The following is a 23,757-nucleotide window of genomic DNA, read 5'->3' on the forward strand; positions in this document are numbered from 1 at the left end:
TATTGGAATTTTAAGTCTTTTAATACATAAATGCGAAAAGGGCAAATAGATTATCAACGAATCTTAAAATTACACTTGTAGGTTAATAAAATTAACAAATGGAAAAATATACTCTTGACAAAAATTGTAATGATATAATCAATAATTTGTATACTACTTAAATCTGAACGTACCTCTTTCACTGCAAAGTGAAGATGCGTTCATTTTTCAGTGTAGTAAATATGTTACGAATTGTGTAAAAATTAGCCTGGCTACAGATAATACTATTATGTTAGTACGAATGAATAGGACAAATTAAATCTTTTTATTAGTTAATAAATAAAAGTATAATTAAAATAACACAACACGATTTAAAAATTTTGCTGAGTTGGCTTACTCATTGTACCGTCAGTCTGCCGTAACGTGGCGGCGCTGCGCTCGTGTGTACCGCAGGAGTGGCCCGACCCAAACTGTCATTGTTCATGTAGTTTTCTGTGATAAGATTTACTGTGAAATTATAGTTTAGCGTACTAAAACAAATATTAAGCACTGTCACCATGTCTGCATCAGGTGAATTCGGTAATCCATTGCGCAAATTCAAGCTCGTTTTTCTTGGAGAGCAGAGCGGTAAGTGATCGACGAAAAATTTTTCCGCCGTACATTTTTAATACATAGGTTTAATTTTGCGACACGTATTTACGTGCTTACGAAAATATGAAATAAATTAACTTTAGTGTATAATCGCGAGCAAGATTTATACGTACAAAGTGGTTTTAAAATTTCACTATTAAAATATGATCTCACTCTTCGACAAATGTAGTAAAAGATGTAGGTTACAGAGTGGCATCGTAAGAACCATATGAAATTCTCACGCAATTTCTTGGGTCCCGTTATCAATTGGCCATTGATAATCACTTGTGAGCCATTCAGTGCACTCAAACAATACTTTGTTTTCAGTGGGAAAGACCTCGCTCATCACAAGGTTCATGTACGATAGTTTCGACAACACTTACCAGGTAAATTATATCGTCTTTTTATAATATTAAGCAAGCACACATGTCAGCTTAGATTACTATTTCATTTACTGGCATATTATAGAGTTACAAACTTGTATATTGTTTAATTTTAATGATAAAATGAATATACATAGTTTTTATGTCATCTATAGGAATAGAAATATTCATAAGTAAATATAGATTATCTTTTCTCTTACACATACTACTGTGTAATTGTATGAGATCCTATTTCTTATATTTTGTTTTTATGTAACTAATCTAACAATATGATTGAATGTGAGAAAAAGTTTGCTATATAACAAAGTATTATTTTTAATGAATATTTAACAAATTTTTTGTATTACACATTCTGTAAAGTTGTAAAATATATCAAGTTATCAGATAATATATCATGTACAATGTTGATTTTTATTAACATATATTGCTACATGGTTTTTAAAGTGTATTATGATGTTGGTCTAATAACAATTATCAAAGGCAATTATAAATATTTTCAATAGAGAGTTATAAATTTAACACTCAGCTTGTTTAGCAGTCAAAACATTTACAAATTTTAAAGTTTCAATCTACCTCTATTGAAGATCATCTGGACACGAGGTTTTTAGACATAAAAATTAAAACATGTATTCATTTTATTTAAAAACGAAATTATTAAAAAATCAATTCCATAGAATTTTCTCTCTCATAAAAACACCCAATACAGGGTACAGTTATTTCTTAATTTTGCTGGTGCTTTGTCTTTTTTAAACTGTAAATTTGGTCATTTAAAGAATATTACATTAATAAATTAAAATGAGTAATATGTAATAGGAATGTAAATAATATACACCTATTTAGGTTATGTATTTCCAATGATTAATATTTTGACATTGTTGAAATTTAAATAGTGTATTTTAACTCTTTATTAATATTTCTCTTTTTTATTACAAATCATGGTGATATGATGAAAGGTGAACATTTGGATTATGGTTACTATGTGTTCACCATTTAGTTTTTTTTTTGTTTTATTACTTTTTTAGATATATATGTAAAAATACCTATCACTTTGTACTCTTGCATTATTCATGTATGTCTAAGTAAAGAGATGAATTCAAATAGATATTTAGCATAAATAAGCTTAAGTATTTTAGAACCCAATTCAAATTATTCCACTATTTTTTAAACACTATACAAACAAACATATCACCCACTGACTAGTAAATTGCTTAAAGCATTTTAAACTTTGAAGAATATTTTTATATGATTCAAATAGTTTAGATAGCTGCTATTGTAAGGTTCTCTTTTGACAACATTTTCAAATGGCATGTCTTCTTATAAGGTGTGTGTCAAGTTTAGTTTTGTCATTAGATTGCAACAGAGAGTTATTTATTTTAGAAGTACTGATTTATTATTAACAAATATTGTTATTGTCCATATGCCTACTCCTAAATTCATAATAATATTTATTTTCTTTTAACTTTTTCATGATCTCAATTTAGTTTGTGACCATCCACAAGGATTATAATATAAAACATACATTAATTTATACATACATGTAGTTATATTTTTGTTGCATCTCTTATAACAGATAGATGTAACAGGAGTCATGTGATGATAGGCATTAAAAAAGTTAAACTTTGTTTTTTTTTTACTATTATTTATTTTAATATGTGTTTACACCAAAGATTAAACTATTAAGAAGAATTACAGATTAAACTAATATGGTGTTTTAAAGCATGCAAGTAGTTAGTCCAAATTTAGCAATTTGCCGATACAATTTAGCTATACAAGGTGTGAAAGCTTTAGAGAGTTGAATATACAGCTCAATTAATGTGCAGGACACATTTTCGAAAAAATTCATCATTAAAAAATATATATAATGGTAATAAAGTGAGAAGTAATGTTTTCAAAATTTGGATCACTACATATTATAATTAATAATTTTATACCATTCATCCCTGCAAAATTTTGTACTGAGAAAAATAATTGGAGAGAAGTACTTAGAAGTTATTGGTCTGTCACATTCAAATATTGAATTTGATTCTAATAATATTTGTGAAATCTTTGTTTTTTGAAAGATAGTACCATTTATAAAACTATTGACTTTTCAATCATTTACACCTATAACAAATTACTCTGATTAGTTATATGAATCATGTATTAATTTTTCTTTACTATGTGTAGGCGACGATTGGTATCGACTTCCTCTCGAAGACGATGTACCTCGAAGACCGCACTGTGAGGCTCCAGCTGTGGGACACCGCGGGTCAGGAGCGCTTCCGCTCACTGATACCTTCTTATATTCGAGATTCGACTGTAGCAGTTGTGGTCTATGACATTACCAGTAAGTATTCTAGTTATTCGATTACCTGTAGGTTTTTTTTTTTAAAACAGACACTTTTTTTATTAGTTTCACACTGGCATATCATAAGGGCATAGGAAAAAATTCTTACATATTTAAACTATGCAGTGAATAGTCTTTATACGAACGAAAGTAGCCGGTATAGTCGTATTCGTAAGAGGAAGTGGCAATATTTAGGTCATATACCGTGCAGAATAGGTGGCAGCTGGCCTTGTGGCTCAGGGATGGAAAAGGTGGACATCACCAAATCCTCGAACTTGAAGGAACTTTAAAGTATGCTCGGAATTTCACTATGAGAACGAATTACGTATGAGATGATTCGTAGACGTACTAAAGTTAACGACAACCCGGTCGATTGGAGCGGTAGTGGGCAGGTAGATAGGCCGCAGGAGCCTTAACATTCTGGAGTGAACTCCATGGACCGACAAGGTGAACAGGCGAAATTGTTTAAGTTCCAATAGGTCTTATTGAATGTCTATGGAGCTGGTCGATGTCTGATGATGATCAAGTCCGAGGATGTCAAAGAGTTAATATTTTCAACTTTATTTATTATTACTGCACTGATCATTGTTCACAGCTAATAAAAGCAAAAAATTCAGTAATTTTACTACTGGCCTACTTCATTTTACGCACATCCTGTGTTACCAATTTGGTTTGATAAAGAAATCTGACCCAAAATTCTTGCTCAATATGTTAATATTCAACATAGTATATTTTATATGTGTTGAATTCTGTTATATTAATTATAATAATCTATTATCATATTGTGTTTTAATACATAAATGCAGATATTTATGTATATATGTACTGGCCACATATAAGGTCGATAAAATAAAAATCTGACTATTGGAATGTTGCCAGTTCTAATGTTCTAAATGGAAAGACTTGTTCGATTTTCAAATATTTGTTTATAAATTTGTGATACATTAAAAAGTGTAGCCAGTCATTTTATGGTTTGTGATAATGTTTTTTTTTAATTAATGGACTAGATTTCTTCTTAAATTGTCGTGTCCGCCATTGTCGTAATTACGGTTGATGTAAACAGTGCAAAGAGACGCGGTACATGTAGTAATGGCGCTATTAGTCTAGTTCAGGCCTGACCCAGGGTTTACACACGTTTATTGGAACGGCTAAATGTGAGTTCGACATTTTGTTGACCCCATAAACTCTCATACGGACATGTTTTTGTTTTAGCGTTACATAGATATTTATAAATCACTTCTAACATGCTTTAAGATACAAAATTATGCTTATAATAATACAAAATAATATACAATATACTTATTTACTTATAAGTTTAAAAGGAGGACTGTTTTCATTCAAGACGTGTCTGAAACCAAGTACTAACTCACCGGAGATTATATATTTTGTAATAAGCTCTTACTTTGTTATTGGTTCTTATACCGGTTTATATAACTGAGACTGAACTTCTTCCTGTGCAATCAATCAACCTATCTTCGAACCTCAATGCGGTAATACAGGAGAATGTAGCGGCCAAAGCTTCTGGAAGAAGTATAGTAATTAAATTGCACTTAGACAGCAGTGTAGTTCAAAAAATAAAGAATATCTTCAATAGTTCTTTTTGTTAATATATCTGTTTGTAAATCAAGACAAAAAATATTGGATCTCTGACTGACTTAGAATTTAACCCGAAAAATATCTGCCATTCCCCAATTTGCGATATTTTTGTTTTTTATGTACGGCCTGTCTTAGTTAAATATACTGAAGTATATACGATAGTGTAAAAAGAATTGAAATTGTATATAGCATTTAAGCAAGTATGACGTACGTTTTGCTGTTATATGCTCTCCTGGTCCATCAATACGAATCCGGTAAAATAATAGTATGTAGCGGCCAATCCTCCGGGACCCCTTCAGCGCTACCTCAAAAGCGGTCTTAGGCCAGGCGCCTTCTTCTCCCTGCCTCCTCGAACTCGCGGAATCTACAAATGCCATTTGAGCAGTAGCGAGATTCCGATAAAAAAAACTAAGTCATACTGAGTAGTCTATACTAAACAGTACATATGTAGATTATCACGTAAAACGTGTGAATGGTTGCTTAGGAAGCTGATATGGTACTGCAATCAAAAAGTAAAGTGAAATTGTTATTTGAAACTCCCAGGCATATGGAAGGCTAGTAAATTTTTTTCTGGATTGGTAGGAGAGTATAATATTTGCCAGGCGTTTATTTGTCAAAAGGTTTAATTATATCTGAGTTACACGTGTTTTTGTCAAACGCGACGTCTCGATTGGTGCTAAAATCGCTGAATTAAAAAAAATAGCGTTAGAAAAAGGACTCATATCGTTCTGCATCGTTTTCGACTTTTGGATATTCAGCAAACTCAAACAGTCAATGCGGGGTCGCCATTTTGACACGATTTAGGAGAGAAAAACCGAATCTAAGGTCGTAAAGGCTATACTGGAAAAATACTATTTCCATTGTTTCGAGGACAGGAGAAAGCGTTGGCAAATGCGGGGATTATTTTGAAGAGTACGCAATTGATTTGGAATAATAAATAAAGAATACATTTTATAAACAAATTTACTGTACTGTTTGATTATAGCGTTATATGTAAATGACAAATTACACCGTCGTGTGATATCAAGTTGCATTCGCGGTCAGACGATATTACAACCTTCAACACTGGTAAGACATTCGCGTGGTACACGCATATAGCTAATGTTTACGTGAACCGGATTTTGTCTATGGTTATTCTTTAGTATACCAATTATTATGATGTATTATGGTAGGTCATTGCGCCGGGATAAAGTTTTTTTTTAAATTTATACCTGTTTCAATTAGAATCAATGATTTGCAATTTTAAGTCGTCTGCCGTCACATCTATTCTTGAACCTAGTTACTATCGTTTCAATGAAATTACGTGTGCAATTTGAAAATTTCGTAGCTTGATAAACAGTTGCATGTTTAAAATAAGAACTATCCTCAGCTTCAAATCTCATGTATATCAATGAACTTTACTACTAAAAAAATCGTTTTATCATGTCCGCCGATAGATATCCAATGTAAGGCATATACCTCCTCCAAAGATCACGACGACCTATCCTGCCATCCATCTATTTAACCCAAGATTATTATATAAAAATTACAAACCTAAGAAAGTTCAGGTTAGTTATTTACAAAAATATATTATTTAATCGAATCAGGCGTTATTTTGTGGAAGTCCATCCTAAGTAAGAAAAGGACCAATATATAGCCACTTCCGCACATGCAGTGGTAGTCGTGCAATAAAGTGCACCGCCCTCCAGCCCGCTGATAAATGAAAAAATAAATCACTCAACACGTGTTTCACCTCTCCACGGGGCATCTTAAGGAGTAATGTTACACCGATTAGTGCCAAACACAGAGTCAAAAATATATTAGGTCAACTTTGTTGTGCAGTGGTCTACAATTGTATGATCTTAAAGTACATTTTTAAATGCATTTTGCAAAACTTCGAGTTTTGTTTGTTTATTCAATTTAATGACATAAAAAAACACTTGTGCCTATTTACGTCTGCGCACAAAGATGATAGAGGATCTTGTTAGGGTCTTCGAAAGATGGATCCAGGCCGCTTCCAACCGGTCTATGCCCAACAATAGACCTATTGGTTGAAATATGAACCCCGGACCCGAAAAGAGGATGCTTATTAACCATTAGCGGATAGTAATAAATTGTAACACAAGACAAATAGGTCTTAATTAATTGAAATATACCGGGTGATTGGTTATAGGTATGTAAGCTTTAAACTGATAAATGTATGTATATATGTATATAAGTTCATTTGCAGTCAATTCATCTACGGTACATACAAATTTTACATTTTCTGATATATAATAACGTAATAATAATATATAAAGAAAAAGCGTTTTAACCATTTGAGGCACGATGATTTAGAAAATAAAAATACCCATGTTGCACAGAAATTTTATTTCCTTCAAAATTTAACAAAATTGGTGTGTTATTATTAATAAGGATATATAAAAATAAAAAATAAAATTAATTCTGCTATTAACTACTAAAATTTTTCGGTTTCAACAATTGACGAACCTGTCATATGATGATAAACCTTGCCAGCGCAATCGAGTATAATTTTAACAATTGCTAATGGTGTTGCCAATTACTTTATAAAGTTCAGAAAAAATGTATGAGCGCGCAATTATTCCAATTTCCAGGTGGGTCGAGAAATGTCCCACCATGCGTTATTACGCTTCAAAAAGGTGGGACATTTTTAATACCAGCCTGACCCAAAGGGTTAACTCTGTTTACCTCATGTTCAAATTAATTCAAGCAAACCTAATACTGTCAGTGGTTTTTTGCATGTTGTATTTCAATAGAAATAATATTCTATTATTATGGTAACATATTTTAGATGGGAATTGGAAATTGGTGTAAAAGCTTTGGGGTTTTTTTGACAAATGCACTATACTTTGACTTTTTTAATCATTACATGTATATCTTAGTGCAGTTAATAAACGTTGTCGAAATATAAACTTAAATTGTATACATTTAAGTCAGGCTAAGTTACAGGCAAATATCCACAAGGGGTTTCCGGCGCTGTAGAGTCGGTTATACGTTGTTCTGAAACGAGATCAACGTCCGAAACGTATTCGAGTTCCCCAGTGACGGTTACGTCGGAAAGAAAATCGATGTTGCGCGGACTCGTAAAAATATTTAATAAGTTTCGGACGGAGCTCGCTCCGGAGTAGTGAACGGCAAAGTTCTTTATTAAAAACTCTATTAAATATATTTTTATAACATAAATATGGCGAAAAACTCGTACTCTGCTACATTTATTAAATTTGTTGAATATAATTAAAAATAGAACCAATCTCTTTCAATATATCTGCTACATTGTAAAACCAAAATTATTTATTTTGTTACGTTGATATATATAATTTCACATGTTTAATCATTTCTAGTAATAACGTGAATAACTAAAGAATTCTTCAACTTATTCCTTCGTACTTATACGATCTATAAAAGATATATCTACACTAAACATTTAAAATTTTCTGCCTTGTTAATTTCTAACATAATTGTTAGATAAGCTTATCATTAAATGAAAGGAAAGCTATAACTATAAACTATAGAACACTTAATATTTCTGTATAAGTTTCGAGTTACTCAAGATCACCCAGAGAGCACCATGAGAGAGAATAGAGAATATCTAATATATAAAATTCTCGTGTCACGGTGTTCGAACTTGAACTCCTCTGAAACGGCTTGACCGATTTTTACCAAATTTTATATGCGTATTTAGTAGGTCTGATAGGGTGATAAGGGTTGTTCACCCTTAAAATTTTTTTTTTATTTTTTTGACGAAATTTTTTGTTTTTATTTTTTTATGATACAACACACAAAAATACATACAACCCTAAATTTTCACCCCTCTACGATCAACCCTTATTTTAAAATTGAAAATTAAAAATATTTTTTTTGCAAAACAACGTTTGCGGGATCAGCTAGTATATATATATATATATGAGAGAGAAAGTTATGCTTCGAGTTCGAATCAAAAATGAGGAGATCTGCAGAAGAATCAAAGTGGGCGACGTACTTCAAAAAATTTCTCGTATGAAGTGGCGACCACGAGCAGGTAGACGCGGCGAGGTTAATACTTTCCACTAGGTAGACCGACTTTTGAATCCGATAGAATAAGACGACACAGTTAAGATCGCGAGTGTTTCTTGACCATCGACGCTGTAGCTCTAAACAGTGTTCCAGTTTTTCGGGTGACTTATATTTTAATTTGCGTTATTAACTACAGAATACTGCATTTCTGATTTCGTAATACATGTCCAAAGTACTACAATTAAAAGCATGTTATTGCGTCGTACCAATTAGGGTATCTGTAACTTCGTCTTTAAAGTATTTTACCTCGAATTGTTATATCAGCAATGATAACTTGACGGCTGGCAGCCTAACGGCAGAGAATTGAGAAGAATCGTAGATCACGGGTTCGATTCTGGGAATACAATCTTATATCATTCACACTTTGTGCAATTATATAGGATATTTAATGGAATCAGGCGTTATTTTGCGGAATCCATCCTAAGTAAGAAAAGGGCCAATACTTAGCCACTTCCGCACATGCAGTGGTAGTCGTGCAACAAAGTGCACCGCCCGCTAGCCCGCTGATAAATGCGAATTACACAACTACCACCGTTAAATCACTTAACACGTGCTTCAGGAGTTATGTTACACCGATTAGTGCCAAACACAGAGTCAACTACTAATGAATTAAGTAACTAACGCATTGTTTGTCGCATGCGCATTTATCAGCGGGCTGGCGGGCGGTGCACTTTGTTGCACGACTACCACTGCATGTGCGGAAGTGCCTAAATATTGGTCCTTTTTCTTACAATTATATAGGATTTCCACTACTTACAAACAAATTTACAAAGGATGGACAGCAGCGTACTCTGCATGCCATGATACCACACTGCGATTGCTAACACGCCTACCAAGCCTGACGATTATGATATGTCTGCTCCATAGATATCTTAGGAAACCTATGCCTTGTAGTGGGAACACAGGAACGTGTAGCCATTTTCGTTGCGTCAGCGGAAAAATAGATTAATTTCTTCTAAGATGATTAGTGAAAGTGAGCGTAACTTGTATGAATTCATACGACAATAGTACTAACTAGTAATTAGATGATCGAGAACGTTATGCTAAATGGAGATGGGAGGCTTTTTTAGTCGCGTTCATAGCTCGTCACTGCGAATTAACAAACCTGTACCAACCAGCTCTTTAAAATTTGCAAGCAACTTGGTAGCAGGTTGGATCTGTCACAGTATGATGTAAAAAATTAGTTAAAATAAAAAAAAAACAAAGATTTTCTCATCTATCTACACAGCGGCTCCGTACTTGAATACAAAAATGTACCGATTGAAATTTTATTCTATCGAATCGTAAACAATAAATATTTGTAACTAAAGTGTTAGTACACGCACTTCATATATTATAAAGTCAAATTTTTAATCCGGTCTTATGCACTCTCTCAAGATCTTTATTATAGAATTCTAGACTCAAAATTTTAAAGGTCAAACCTAGTGAAGCTGGAATTCCTATACCTAATTACCAATAATATTAAAAATTAGGTATTAAAAAAACAGGACAATTGGCCGTTGGGACCTTATGGTTCTGGAGTCTAGACCACGGACCGGCAGATAGTGAACCGAGCGGTCCTTTTGGAAGTATATGGGGTAGGCCTATTTCTCGCTATATTACTGTTGAAATTATGATGAAAAAAATATGTTTGATTGGTATATGTAATGTCGCAGTTGACGAAACAAATTAGACAGAACTTAAGTTTAAACAGACTAAAAGTGAAGTAATTTCCGCAGTCCGTGTCGCGCCTACGGCGGCCACGTTGTGTTCTTCTTTTTAATTTCGCGTTAGCGTGACTCATCGCGATGCCGGCCGCGTAGGATGCGATACGTTTATTGCATTTTATTTTTATGTACGTTATTTTAATTACAATTGATAATGAAATTTTGCTTTCAATAGTTGTAATTGTGAATATTAAATTTTACGTACATTGAATAACAAGTAGAAATTTTTAATCTTTAAACCAGTCCGATTTGCACTTTTCGTATTGCTCTGTTATAGTCCAATAGAAATAATAAATAAATAAAAAATAATTCAGGGCAATTTTCCAAATATATTTTAGATGGAATCTCAATATTATCATCTATTACTAACGAAATGAGTTCTCCATTTGTTACGCCGTCATCGTCAACCTCCAAAGATGTCTATATAGGGATATATTATAATCGCCACGCTTAGCAGGTGGGTTGGGTGATGGTGGTGTTATGTTACGCAGAGGACGCTGCTAATGACAGCTGTTAATGAGCAGATGCAATCTTTTGTAATTAATCCACAAAGGGTGAAATATATAAGATTATATATTGTGACCTACGATCGCAAGTCTTCGTCCTCTATCGCTAACACTGTTCAAACTATAAATTAGATTGGATACACTTCAAGATTTTAGTAATGATTTAATAAAACAGAATTAAATTTAACATTTTTTTAACTGACTTTAAACGTTTAATAGATAGGTTCAGGGGTGGTTACTTTGACATTTTTTTCTATTTTCATCGTAATTTATTGCCATTTTTCCTTTACAAATATTGAATCTAAAAATTTGGTAAATTGTTTCTTTTTTTTGCAATTTTGCTTAAGTTAATAGCTTACAGTTAATACTTGTACAGACGGATTTATTTCTTCTCATTCTGCTGAAATTTCGATTTGCAATATGTCAAAGACAAATAAATGGAAAGCCAAAAAATCGATTCGAACAAGCGAAACGGTGCATTAATTGCGAAATTAAATGCAAAGATTAGACTGCTGAAGGCATTGAAATGTTAAAATTAATAAACAAGCGCGACTGATCGTCTGTGGCCGTTGTTTTTATTCGAGCTGCGTATAAAGCTCCCGTTACGTAATTCCGGTTCGGGCTCGTTCGCGTGACGAATTCATTTTACGACGTTGTGTTTATCAGATGGACATCGTGCAACCACAGAGTTTAAATTCGCTGTTGATGTGGCATAAGTGCAACCTTTTTTTTTGTGATGAACCATGTGGAAGACAAAGGTCGTGGAAGGTCGCTTGATACCACCAGCGATAAATCGGATATCGGGGTGATCTATGAAATAAGCCTATGTCGCGCACCACCCTGTGAACGCTCTTCTCGTCTTACAATTTTGATATATAAAATATCAAGAAACTCTTGTGTACAAAACTATTAGTTTTGATCAGTGGTAGCCCTGCGGTAGGGGGACTAAGACTTACATTGTGGTTCGCGAATTCGATTACCGGAATACAATCATATGTAATACACACTTAGTGTGTCAATTATATAGCCATTATATTATGCCATTGCTCACAAATAAGTTTCCAGGGGATGGGCAGCAGCGTCCTCTGTGTACTATGACACCATACTGCCATCGCTAACTCGCCTGCCAAACGTGGCGATTACATAGATATCTTTGGGGGAGGCCTATACTTTGCGGTGGGGTGTATCTGTGATCTGAAACGATAATTGGTTTTTGGAAAACTTAAATTCTTAGGATCCGTTGCAGACTTAATTCACGGTTAAGCCGTTGTCTGATGGAGTCTATGTTTACAGACTACAAGTAACTTGACTGATGTCATAATTTGCATAAAATTATATCTTTAGAGAAAAATTACGGAAAAAACAACAAGGATGGGAAGAATTTTGTTTAAGTTGGAACGAGTTTTTAAATAACTGTATGCAATAGCTAAAATTTTATCTCTTATACAGGGTTCTTAGTTACATGTGTAATAGCTATAGAGATGACAATGTAAAGTTCGTCACCAAAAAGCTTTACAGTTTTAATTACCTTTCTCCAACCACACTGTATAAAGTGATCACTCTGAAATATGTTACATTATTTTTGCGACGGCCAATAATTTCACGTAGTAAAAGGATGCACTGACAGATAATAAACAAAATAATTAATTTTAATATTCACAATTCGAATTTTTGAAATCTTTCTCTGTCTATATTATCATTAGGTTATTTATTACTTCTGCTACTATGAATTTTTTTATACGATGTATAATATATTAATTTATAGCATATGAGCTATATATTTATCACTTTAAAATTTTTATAAGTATAACTAATTATTGTATAGTGCTGTTCTGACCGTCCTCACGTTCTTATCTTATAAACAGGTCTCAGCTTTTCAATAACACGCAAGCACGGTGTTTTTTATCGTTAGAAAACCTTCATGTGTTGTTTAGACTGTACAGTTATAGAAAATTCAAAAGGCTAGGAAGGTTTTCGTCACCGTTTCAGTCCATAAACGCCCATCAACGCTTGGCGGGTGGGTTGGCGATCGCAGTGTGGTATTATGCATATAAGCAGAAGTATATAAGCAGAGGTATATAAGCAGAACGTGCTGCTTTCTACCCTTTGAAATTTATTAATGAGCAGTGGTAATACTATATAATTATTGCACAATGTGAATTATATAACATTGTATGACGGGAATCGAATCCGCGACCTACGATCGCAAGTCTCAGACCTCTACCGCTCGGATACCACTGCTCAAATGTTCGTCTATCTAGTTCATTACATTTTTTATAGTAACGGGTTCGATTCCTAAAATTTGTTAAGTAAATCCTAATTAAAAGCAATTAATCGATGATGAAGGAAAATAAAGTTTCGCTTCTTAGCTTCTAATAAAGAAAAAGTATACAAAGATTTGCTCCCGTCAATTTTCAACCAGTGTTAATGGTTTTAAATTAAAATTTTAATTGAAGTCTCTGTCCTCTTCCGTTGAGTTACCACTGCTTTGCTATCACGAATGTTTCACTACATTACTTAGACTAAGACATTCTACAAGTCACATTGGCGGGTGAATAATAAGTTTTTATTATACTCGCTCTAGCCAGTTAAAACATTTAATCTAATGTAAATTGAGAGTGAATTTTAAGCGATGACGTAAGCGCCTGTCGAAAATTTGCTTTGCGTAACGCCACAATGAAAGTAACAGTTAAACGGAATACGTTACATTGTAAAATGTATTCATGATGCGTACTTCTAGGGTATTCTTCAATATCAACATTGTCACATCTGTATTCACGTTAATCTAATATATAAAATTCTCGTGTCACGGTGTTCGAACTTGAACTCTTCCGAAACGGCTTGAGCGATTTTTACCAAATTTTACATGCGTATTCAGTATGTCTGAGAATCGGCTACTATCTATTTTCCATACCCCTAAGTGATAAGGGTGGTCCACCCCTAAATTTTATTTTTAATTTTTTAGACAATTTTTTTGGTTTTTATTTTATTATGTTACAGCATACAAAAATACAATCAAACCTAAATTTTCACCCTTCTACGATCAACCCTTATCTTACATTTGTTAATTAAAAACTTTATTTTTTTTACAACGTTTACGGGATCAGCTAGTAGATTATAAGAGTAAAAGCATCAAAGGTTGAATGTATTGCTCATTTGCTGTCAATTTATCTAAAATACTAACTATCCAAAATCAATGTTTTCAGAAATAATATATATCTAATGGAAACGTAGTAAAAAATGGTTTCCGAAAGTCGTATTAAAATTAGTCATTTATCTGTCTCTGCAAACTGCAAAGTTAGAAGTCATTTGCTTGTCGATTCAAATAGAACAAATAAATTAATGTCACGTGTTCAGAAAGATATTCTATACAGGGTGATTGAAAATTATGTTAAAACTTTTGCACGATTCACATAACTTGTATATACAATAAAATAATAACGCTTGCATTACACTTGCATTAAAACACATCAACACATTGTATGTATGTACATTGTTTGTAAAAGTTATAACTGTGCTAATATGAAAATTCAGAAGTTATTACTAACTAATATAATAAATAATAATATACATTGTTTAAGGATCTTAGATATTGGCCAGTGTGAAAAAGACCAATATTTAGCCACTTCCGCACATACAGTGGTAGTCGTGCAATAAAATGCACCGCTCGCCAGCCCGCTGATAAATGCGTATGCGGCAAACAATGCGAATCACACAACCGCCACCGCCAAATTACTCAACACGTGTTTCACCCCTCCATGGGGCATCTTCAGCCATTGGCCAGTATGTCTTAATTAACACATTACATGCCACGTGGGGTATACGACAACCGCTGCACTTTCCGTTCAGGCCATTTGCAGTTCTCTTTAAAAACAAAAGATTTTTAAAAAATGAATTGTACGGAACCAATGAAGATTACTTCACATCACGTATGCGCGTACGTAATGCATGTTAAAATTTATATATTTTTCCCGTTAATTATAGCTTTGCAGTATTAAGTGTAAAGCATACGTTTTAAACGACTTTTTTAATTTTAAAGTGTGGGTTGTATACGTCCAACGAGGCCTGAATGAAAAATCTTCAAAAAATGCAGTGGTATGTAACATGTTAAAGAGAAATATTAGGTGTTTGATTTCAACAATGCGCGAATAGCGCAACGCACGGCAGGCTTTAAGGATTGCTACTGACTTATTTTATACGAGGCGAATTTTTTGACTAGACTTCACTGATTTTATTATTTTCATATTGTTCTTTGGAACTATTAGCTGTGAGTTTTCTTAAGTTGTTACGATGTCATTTGAATATGAAAATATTGTTTGAAATGGCATTGTACTTAAAGTTTATTCTAATCACTAAACTAATAATCGCAATAAATATCTTACCGCACTAAAGATTTTCGTTACGAAAATTACATTAAAAGTAACATCACTAAGAAATTATCCTGAAAAATCTTTTGACTTTAAGGTACAAAAATTTTCTTTGAAATTTGTTCAGTAAAATTAAAATTACATGTGAAACAAAAACTTTCGAAATAATTATAGATTTTTAACTACCGTAAACCATAGCTAAATACCAATTCTTGGTTAACAAAACTTTTTCATCACTTTTTTGTATTCGTGTAAACATAGAAGTTTTTGATTTGAAATATTCAGTATAGGATATCTTTAAAAAGGGTGCGAAAAGGTTTTTTCAGGTTCTATATGTCGCAGCCTTTGTGTTGTTGCCATCAGCGGTTGCGAGGACCATTATCGTGCCTTCTGTATACGCCCCGCCTCGAACTTGTCGTGGTATGTACAATGTGTAGAAAATTACTTGAATTTGAGATAGGAGAGTTATTATTTATTTAAATTCTCAATTTATAACGTTACCCAAACTATACTTCAGTTACTCGAGGCATAAAACTATCTGTAATTCTTTCAAGGATTTATTTAATTTAGATGTGTTGTATTGTTATTCCTGTTTCTTTATAATGAATATAAAGTTTTCTAAATTATTTATAATATAATTTTCACATGATACAGCTTAAAAAGGCGTGGTGTTGTTAATAAAAAAGGATCCTTAATCTAATTGAAGGCGCCTTTCTCGCGTTTCGCACATGTACAATTCTTTAATTAAAAAAAAAAAAACTTCGCATGGAACTTCATTCGAAGTTTAATGATCAATAATTCACATCAAGTGACTATGACATAGTCACTTGATGTGATGCCGAACCTGTCAATATAAACATTCGTCAATTAAGCCTAATATACAAATAATTTAATAAAAAGTAATGAAACTGATCCAATTAAAAATCTAATTTTTAATTGGATTTAATTTAAAATCCTCTTTGAAGAATATAAATATTTCTTGAAATTATTTTAACTTATAGAATGTTACATCAAAAGCAAAGTATTGAAACAAACCAGGGTTTCCACAATAAAAGTGACTGTTAAAAAGGGTACCACTTATCAAACAGATTAAGAAACGCTGCACTAAACTATGGGTAGATTGGAAAATACAGTTTTCTTGAAATTCAAAACAAATTTATTCAAGTAGATATTTACACGCACTTTTAAATCGAAGTTCGTATCGAATCAATTATTTATACAACTAAAAAGGTTAGTGCAGTCAGTCCGTTAGCAAGCTACCATCGGGTCGGTAAATGCTAGTGTGTGCTGAAAAGAGTTCTGCTAGAATCTTTTAATCATACATAACGGTTGCTCCTTTTTATTGAAATTTAACTATGTTTGAGGTATATATACATTATAGCAGTGGTCGGCAACACGGCTCCCTTCAATAAATTTTAGTGCGCCCTTAAACTATTGTTAATTTAGACAAGAATTTCAAAACGTCGTATATGATCGATTATGAATAAAATGCAAATGATATGGCAACCCAAATATCCTATTAAATTAATTTAAATAAAAATATGTAATTGCTCTTGCCACCTTCTTTAATATACTTACAAACATTATTTTGTATTTATGTAAGGGTTACTAATAACCTCTGTTCTGTAATTAAATTTATAAATTATTAAATAAATGTATGAACATGTTTTATAAATATGAATATCATTTTTATACGTTTGTTAGGTCAAAAAATTGTTGGCGCCTGCCATGATTTTTTTTAATTTAGTATTTCACTCTACGTTTAAAATGTTGCCGACTTCTGCATTATACTATAAACATTAGAGTCAAAGTTCCGCATATGTTGATCAATTAAAAACTATCGAATGTTATAAGATACGATGATTGTTGTACAAGGCCAAAAGAAGTCTGCTCTTGGTGTGTAACAGACCTAATGTTTGTGGCCTGCTTGCGCGGCGAGGTCGCAGCGCTTTCAGCATTTCAGCCGCCACCTGCGAACAGTGCTGTAATCGAATCTTTTCATACCCACTTCCAATTGTATCGGATCAGTTAGTTGCAAGTGTTGCATTGCTTAACAGAAAATGTCTGGTTTCTTTCATTTGTTTTTGCTTTAATATTACTAAATTAGAGAGTTACCAGATTTTATTAAACTAACATAGTTTTATTCATTTCGATATTTTTCTATAAACTATCTTAATAAGTCACTCCGTGAGATTGATAACAATTTTGTCCGCATTTTTAAGCCACAAAATTACGTTAAAAAAGTATAAATTAAGAAAGTGGGTTTACTAGAGTAAAACGATATTTAAGTTGCTTACTAAAGTGGCCATATTTGAATTAAATAGTAGGAGAAAATAACGCGATGTGAACAGGATTTTTTGTAATATATCTTTTTTTTCGGTTCGTAAATGTTACCTATTATCATCCTATGCTCGTTTCCCAAAAGGGGGGGGAGGGGTATCCCTTTTGTAAATGAAAATGAGCAAAGGATGCAAAAACATAGTGACAAAATATCTATATATATTTGTCATCTACACAGCGTGGAAGCGTTTTCTGTGTACTATATAGTTTAGGCTAAAACTTGCGAGTGTTTTAGACCAATTTTACCTTTTACCTGTAATATCCATAATATGGATAAAAAATCTAATGTAAGGAACCAGGGCAGTGTAGATAGAAAGCTCTCCATTAAGATGTCGTGGCTATCGTTGGAGGAGGCTTATGCCTTACTTTGGGCGTCTATCAGCTGATATGATGATGAAATAAACAAAAGAAACTCACAATGAATTTTAATTAAAATTGTCAAAAAAACCACATGTTAACGCATCCTTATAATTCTTTAAAGTAGTTGGCGACCACTACAATCATGTCTCACTTGCATACAAAAGCACAGTTGAAAAAGCGCTGCAAATATAGTATGGCCTATTTAACATTTGGCAGCAGATTCAAGCACGCAATGGGATATATTCAGACGACCTATGACGAGACTTCAATTGATTATGTTAATCTGTGACCTTAATGTCATACATTTATGACACCGTTAAACAAAAGAACCTTAAAATAATTTACTTGTGATTTTACTGTGATAATCATTCTACAAACATTATTATTTAATTTTATATTATTCCCACTTACCACCTGTGTTTTCTGTTGTTTCTATAATATTGTAAAGGCTATTCATAAAGTCAAGTTATTTAAGTGTAGATAAAATTATTTTGCATAACATCACCACTAGGCATGCCAATTTCACAAAGTCGTACACAGAGACGTTAATACAAATAAATGTATATGTGTTGGAAACGGACATTGGGCATTTCGCATCGCCTTGTGTACATAAAACCGGACAATTTATCGATTATATAGTATCACCAGAGTTTTCATGGCCGGTGTCCCTATTGCAATATTTTATATCTTGCCAATATTAATGTACCATAAATAAGATAGATATACCCTTTATTTCAACTACTTAGTACTAAGGAGTAGTCGTCATTTGGCGTAGATCTCTTCTAAACCCCTCCATCCATCACGCACCAGTGTCCCCGTCTCTGACTAAGGGTTTCGTTTCACGTTATACTTGGCTGTCCTCTTCTTCCTTTGTACCTAGGCTCTGTTGGGTGTTTTACTCATCTGGTGTTGTTCATCCTGCATGTAGGACACAGATACTAAAAAACATTATATACTAAAGATACTAGATATTAGGTACATATGACTTTATACAGAGATGAATAGATTGTAAAATTATGTTCGGTTTCGTACATATGTAATAACTAAATTATCAAATGTTTAATTACAATGTTATTGTAATCATTATATATATACGTTAGTCAATACTAACAAAGTTTTAGTATATACGTAGTATGTTGAACGCTTAAACTTCCAAGAAACATTTTTATCTTCATGATTATCGTAATCTTAGTTGTAAAATGTCCATCACTGAACATAGGCCTACTCTATAGTTTTGCAATGGGATCGGTTAAAAGTGTCTTGCATTGTGTTTTCTTACCAACTAAACAATGTCTTCTATCCACCTTGTAGGTGCCTCAATAACTTTAGGCCCCAGCTGCCATCTGTTTTAATTTGTTTTAACAATAATTATCTATATCGTATTATTTGTACATAACAATATTTTACAAACCAAATAATGACGGTAAGTCACCGAACAGGTTGTTTGAATTCTATTTATGGCCACGTATGTATCGACCATTCACAATTACGTCACATGTGAGTCATTAGCCGGCAATTTATATGTAAATTTCATTACATAACTGCACAAAGCTTAAATAACGAACGAATGAACTTTCGTTGGATCTTACTATACAATATGTCCTGTCATTTTTAACGAACAGGTAAGTGTGTAAACACTAGCCCTCCTACATATAACTCGGCGGATTAATAGACCGACCAACTATGTATAGAGGCCACTCATTTTGCCTTTAAATTTTTTTTTTGAAATAATTTAAAATAGAACCATTATTGAGGCTTCATACCTTTAAGGACGTCGCCTGCGAACACTAAGCAAGAATCTTAAGTAAAGAGATACAACATTGCGAGCCGATGTGTGATGTTTTATTTAATGAACTAGAAATAAAACAATGATTGTTAAGGCTTTATTCAACCCTTAAGGAGTGTCGCCTGCTCGCGTATTAAAATATGAGATCAGAGGTTTCCGGAATTGGAGCAGACAGCGTTGAAGGCGCTTAGTCTAACATTCTTTTTGTCTATAACATAATTTTTTCACCGGAATAAACACTAACAGGGATATTTAATATTTTCTATGCATAGGGTATGGGGTAGAACAGTGCGAAAGGATAATTATCGATTTCAATCTGACAAGCGTCATTATAACTTTGTCAAAATTATACTTTAATACCTGAGTCCCGTCGTTGATATCGATGAGAAACTTATTTATTTTAACTAATAATGTTTCGTTACGCGTAATGTGATAATACTTATATATGATTTTTAAACGCAGTTGTACGTAGTGCGTTGAATTTGTTTCTTCGAGTTGTTAATCCATGTTAGTTGTATTTACTTCGGCGTCCACTAAGTCAGACCATTAGACTATATAACGTCTTGCTAGTGAGGTATGCTATCATTTATTTGATTTAATTGAAGAATGAATTATTAGTGTGATATGTTTGTGATACATCGAAGCGCTTTGGAATTTTTTCCCCTACGTTCTGCGCTAACTCTTTCCGCAGTGACAGTTATTTTATCTTTTGAAATTTTTCTGAAAATTATATGCTGGTCGAATCAACTTTGGACACTCCCAGGTGCCTTCGAAATTAAATGCTTAATTTGTTTCGAATGGCAGACTAAATCGATGTCGTCTCTCAGTTGCTCTTGCGACTGGTTAGCGTATCGAGCGAGCCTCGGTAAACCGAGTTAGGTGGTCCTATAGGATGGTACCTCTGTACTCATGCCTTGCACAAAGAACTGTATAACATCTAAAGTAAACAGATGTTTGTTAAGAAGGCCACGACCGCGTAAGACCTCCGCAGTCGTGTTCAGGAAAGTCGTGCAGGGTTTTGGAGAGGCACCAGAACAGAAAAAAAACCTTTAAAATACGGAATTGTGAAAAACTATTGATAATAAAAGAAAAACGTTCTATACGTAACGTCTTATCGTAACGTTTTTGAAAAAAGAATCCCATAAAGAACGGCGAAATAAAAGCAAGTAAATAAAGTTTTTTTTATGTTGCCATTAAAGTCAATGGACGTCTAGACTTGGAGTCTTACTTTAATTTACGAAGTATTTAAGCTGGCTAATATAACGGCGTATATACACTGAGGCGGTGTCTACGAATTATTTATTCCGGTTTTTTGGTCTGTTTTAATGCGTTAAAGTGTGTCAGTGGAGCGGACATCAGCGAACCGACAGTGTAACGATCGGGGATTTTGTCTGGCCGTGTAGTGTTCGAGTCATAATCGTATTACTTTTTTTACGTAACCATACAAGAGTATTTTTGTTGTTATAATAGAAAGTTAATTCAGACACATGCATTATTTCTCTGTTTCTGGTAGTCAAAAGTCGAAATATAATCTTAAATGTTTGAATAAGAACGTGACTGCGTACGGATAACAAAAAAAAAAAATGTTTTTGTGTATATTTAATTTACCAGATAGCGCTCTTACGACTTATATTATTTATTTTGTGTCATAAAGATGGAAGAGATCGATGGATGTCAACATCGATTTAGATATATAAAGGTGTGTTTACATGTAGCTACTTTGTTAAATGTAATAATTATGTAAGTATGTATATACGGGAACAACCTAAATGTGTATTATGTAACTAAAAATGCAATCCTCATCTATTTTTTTGCTAGGTTTCCAGTGTTTTATTTTGAGAAATTGACACTAAAAAAAGTCTAAAATGCAAGTAGTAATATATTTTTAGAATAACCAGCATCTCCTAACTTAAAAACCAGCAGTGCTCTGAGTAAGCGCATATTGTGTCCGTTAATTATCTTTATGGGTGAATAATTAATTAAGCAGTATGTGACGCGTAATTGGGTTCATTGAACTAGACGACTATTCCGTGATTAGTTTCACACGTGCTACGAAAATAGAAGATATTATCCGTTAGTAAAAAAAACTCAGTGTTACACTAGGCCTCTTTCTAAATTTATGTTTTGGTTTTCGTAGAATAGTGCAGAGATAACCCCAGCGCGTGGAAGGCCATAAAAAAGGGCGTAGGCTTCGATAGTCCAGTCAAAAGAACTAGAGGGCAACATCTTGTGGTCTCGTGTTGATGCGGAACATCGTGGGTTCCGTAGCAGATCTAGCTTTCTACCTGTACCAAAGTGTTCTGCAAGAAATCATATTGCTGACTCCTTTGAGATAGTTTTATTATGTAGAAATTCTATATAACCTTGTTCTCCAGATGGTATGGTATTTATTTTCAAAAATAAATTATTTCTGAACTTTACCAATCTTCTCTGTTGTGAATGAATGAGATTTAATGATATTGAACTTAACCCTTAATAACCTAGAGTTTCAATTTTGATACCAATCTTTTAAACCGAATGTTCACATTACTATTAGTTTTTTTTTATAGGTTGGCTGTACGAATTTTACTGTTGTATAATATTCTTTCCAACGAAATTAAAAAAAATATCTATTTTTCCCTTCATCTAGACCCTCAAGCAAACACAGTAATATGAAAAAAAACACTTTCGTAAATCAGGCTATTAAGGGTTAATATCGTCACAGATATGTCCATTGTTTCACTTTTAATTTCGCATAAGTTGTCTTTTATTCTCGTGGGTTTATTATATTCTGTTTTGTTTAGGAGCTCCATAAAGTTGTTGTTCAGTCTCGGGATATAATCCCCGTCGTATCGGTTACACCGCAGCAGCCACAATTGTATTACGCAGGTTGATTTCATCGTAAGCCTCTAATGCCTACATCGTGATGCTATAAAGTACACGGGTCGTGTAATCACAAAATATTCTAACATTAAATTTCAATGCATATTAAAAATTCAATCTTATGTAATACACAGTGAGCAATTTAATTTATGTTTGTTGTATTAATTTTGAATAGCAGTGAACGTTTTTGTATTTGTGTAATTTTTCGATGTTATGTAGTGTTAGGTTTTGACTAGATACATCTGTTTTAAAATGAGAATTAAGACAAGAAAGGCAATATTTAATGGAATCAGGCGATACCTCGCGGAAGTCCATCCTAAGTAAGAAAAGGACCAATATTTAGCCACTTTCGCACATGCAGTGGTAGTCGTGCAACAAAATGCACCGCCCGCCTGCCCGCTGATAAATGCGTATGCGGCAAACAATGCAAATCACACAACCGCCACCGCCAAATCACTCAACACGTGCTTCACCCCTCCACGGGGCATCCTCGGGAGCTATGCCACACCGACTAGTGCCAAACACAGGGCAAGAAAGACAATGTTAACAATTATATAAAAAGTTATGAGTCAAAATTTAATTAGACGTTTGGTTAAAGTGGTCTATAACATAAATGTGTAACTTATTTCTACGCCAAAATCTTGAAATATTTTACACATAATTTCAATCGCACTGTCTTTGAAATACGTTACATTAATTCATTGCTTTTATTGGAATGTGTTAGGCCAATAACATCTAGCATATGACGGGCCAATAAGTCTGCAGGGGCAGAGAGAAGTTTATAAACGCTTTTTCATACTAAATTTTATCGTCAACTTGATGTTGGTGGTACTCCGGAATTCAATAGATACATAATAGAATAC

At 33.3% G+C, this 23,757-nt stretch overlaps 1 protein-coding gene across 2 annotated transcripts in view; it reads left to right on the forward strand.

Annotated features, from left to right (window-relative positions):
- Positions 1-405: 405 nt before the first annotated feature.
- Positions 406-23,757, forward strand: part of Rab6 (RAS oncogene family member Rab6) — a 34,243-nt gene continuing 10,891 nt past the window's right edge. For both annotated transcript variants that reach the window (XM_068770485.1, XM_068770486.1), the window contains exons 1-3: positions 406-606; positions 937-995; positions 3,159-3,318. In XM_068770485.1, the coding sequence (XP_068626586.1) occupies positions 537-606; positions 937-995; positions 3,159-3,318 (289 nt within the window). In that variant the 5' untranslated portion in view covers positions 406-536. The remainder of the gene's footprint in view (positions 607-936; positions 996-3,158; positions 3,319-23,757) is intronic.

This window comes from Battus philenor, unplaced genomic scaffold, assembly GCF_028537555.1.
Source record: "Battus philenor isolate CCGP_79_NKW_IND1 unplaced genomic scaffold, ilBatPhil1.0.hap1 SCAF_3, whole genome shotgun sequence".
NCBI classification, from domain to species: Eukaryota; Metazoa; Arthropoda; class Insecta; order Lepidoptera; family Papilionidae; genus Battus; species Battus philenor.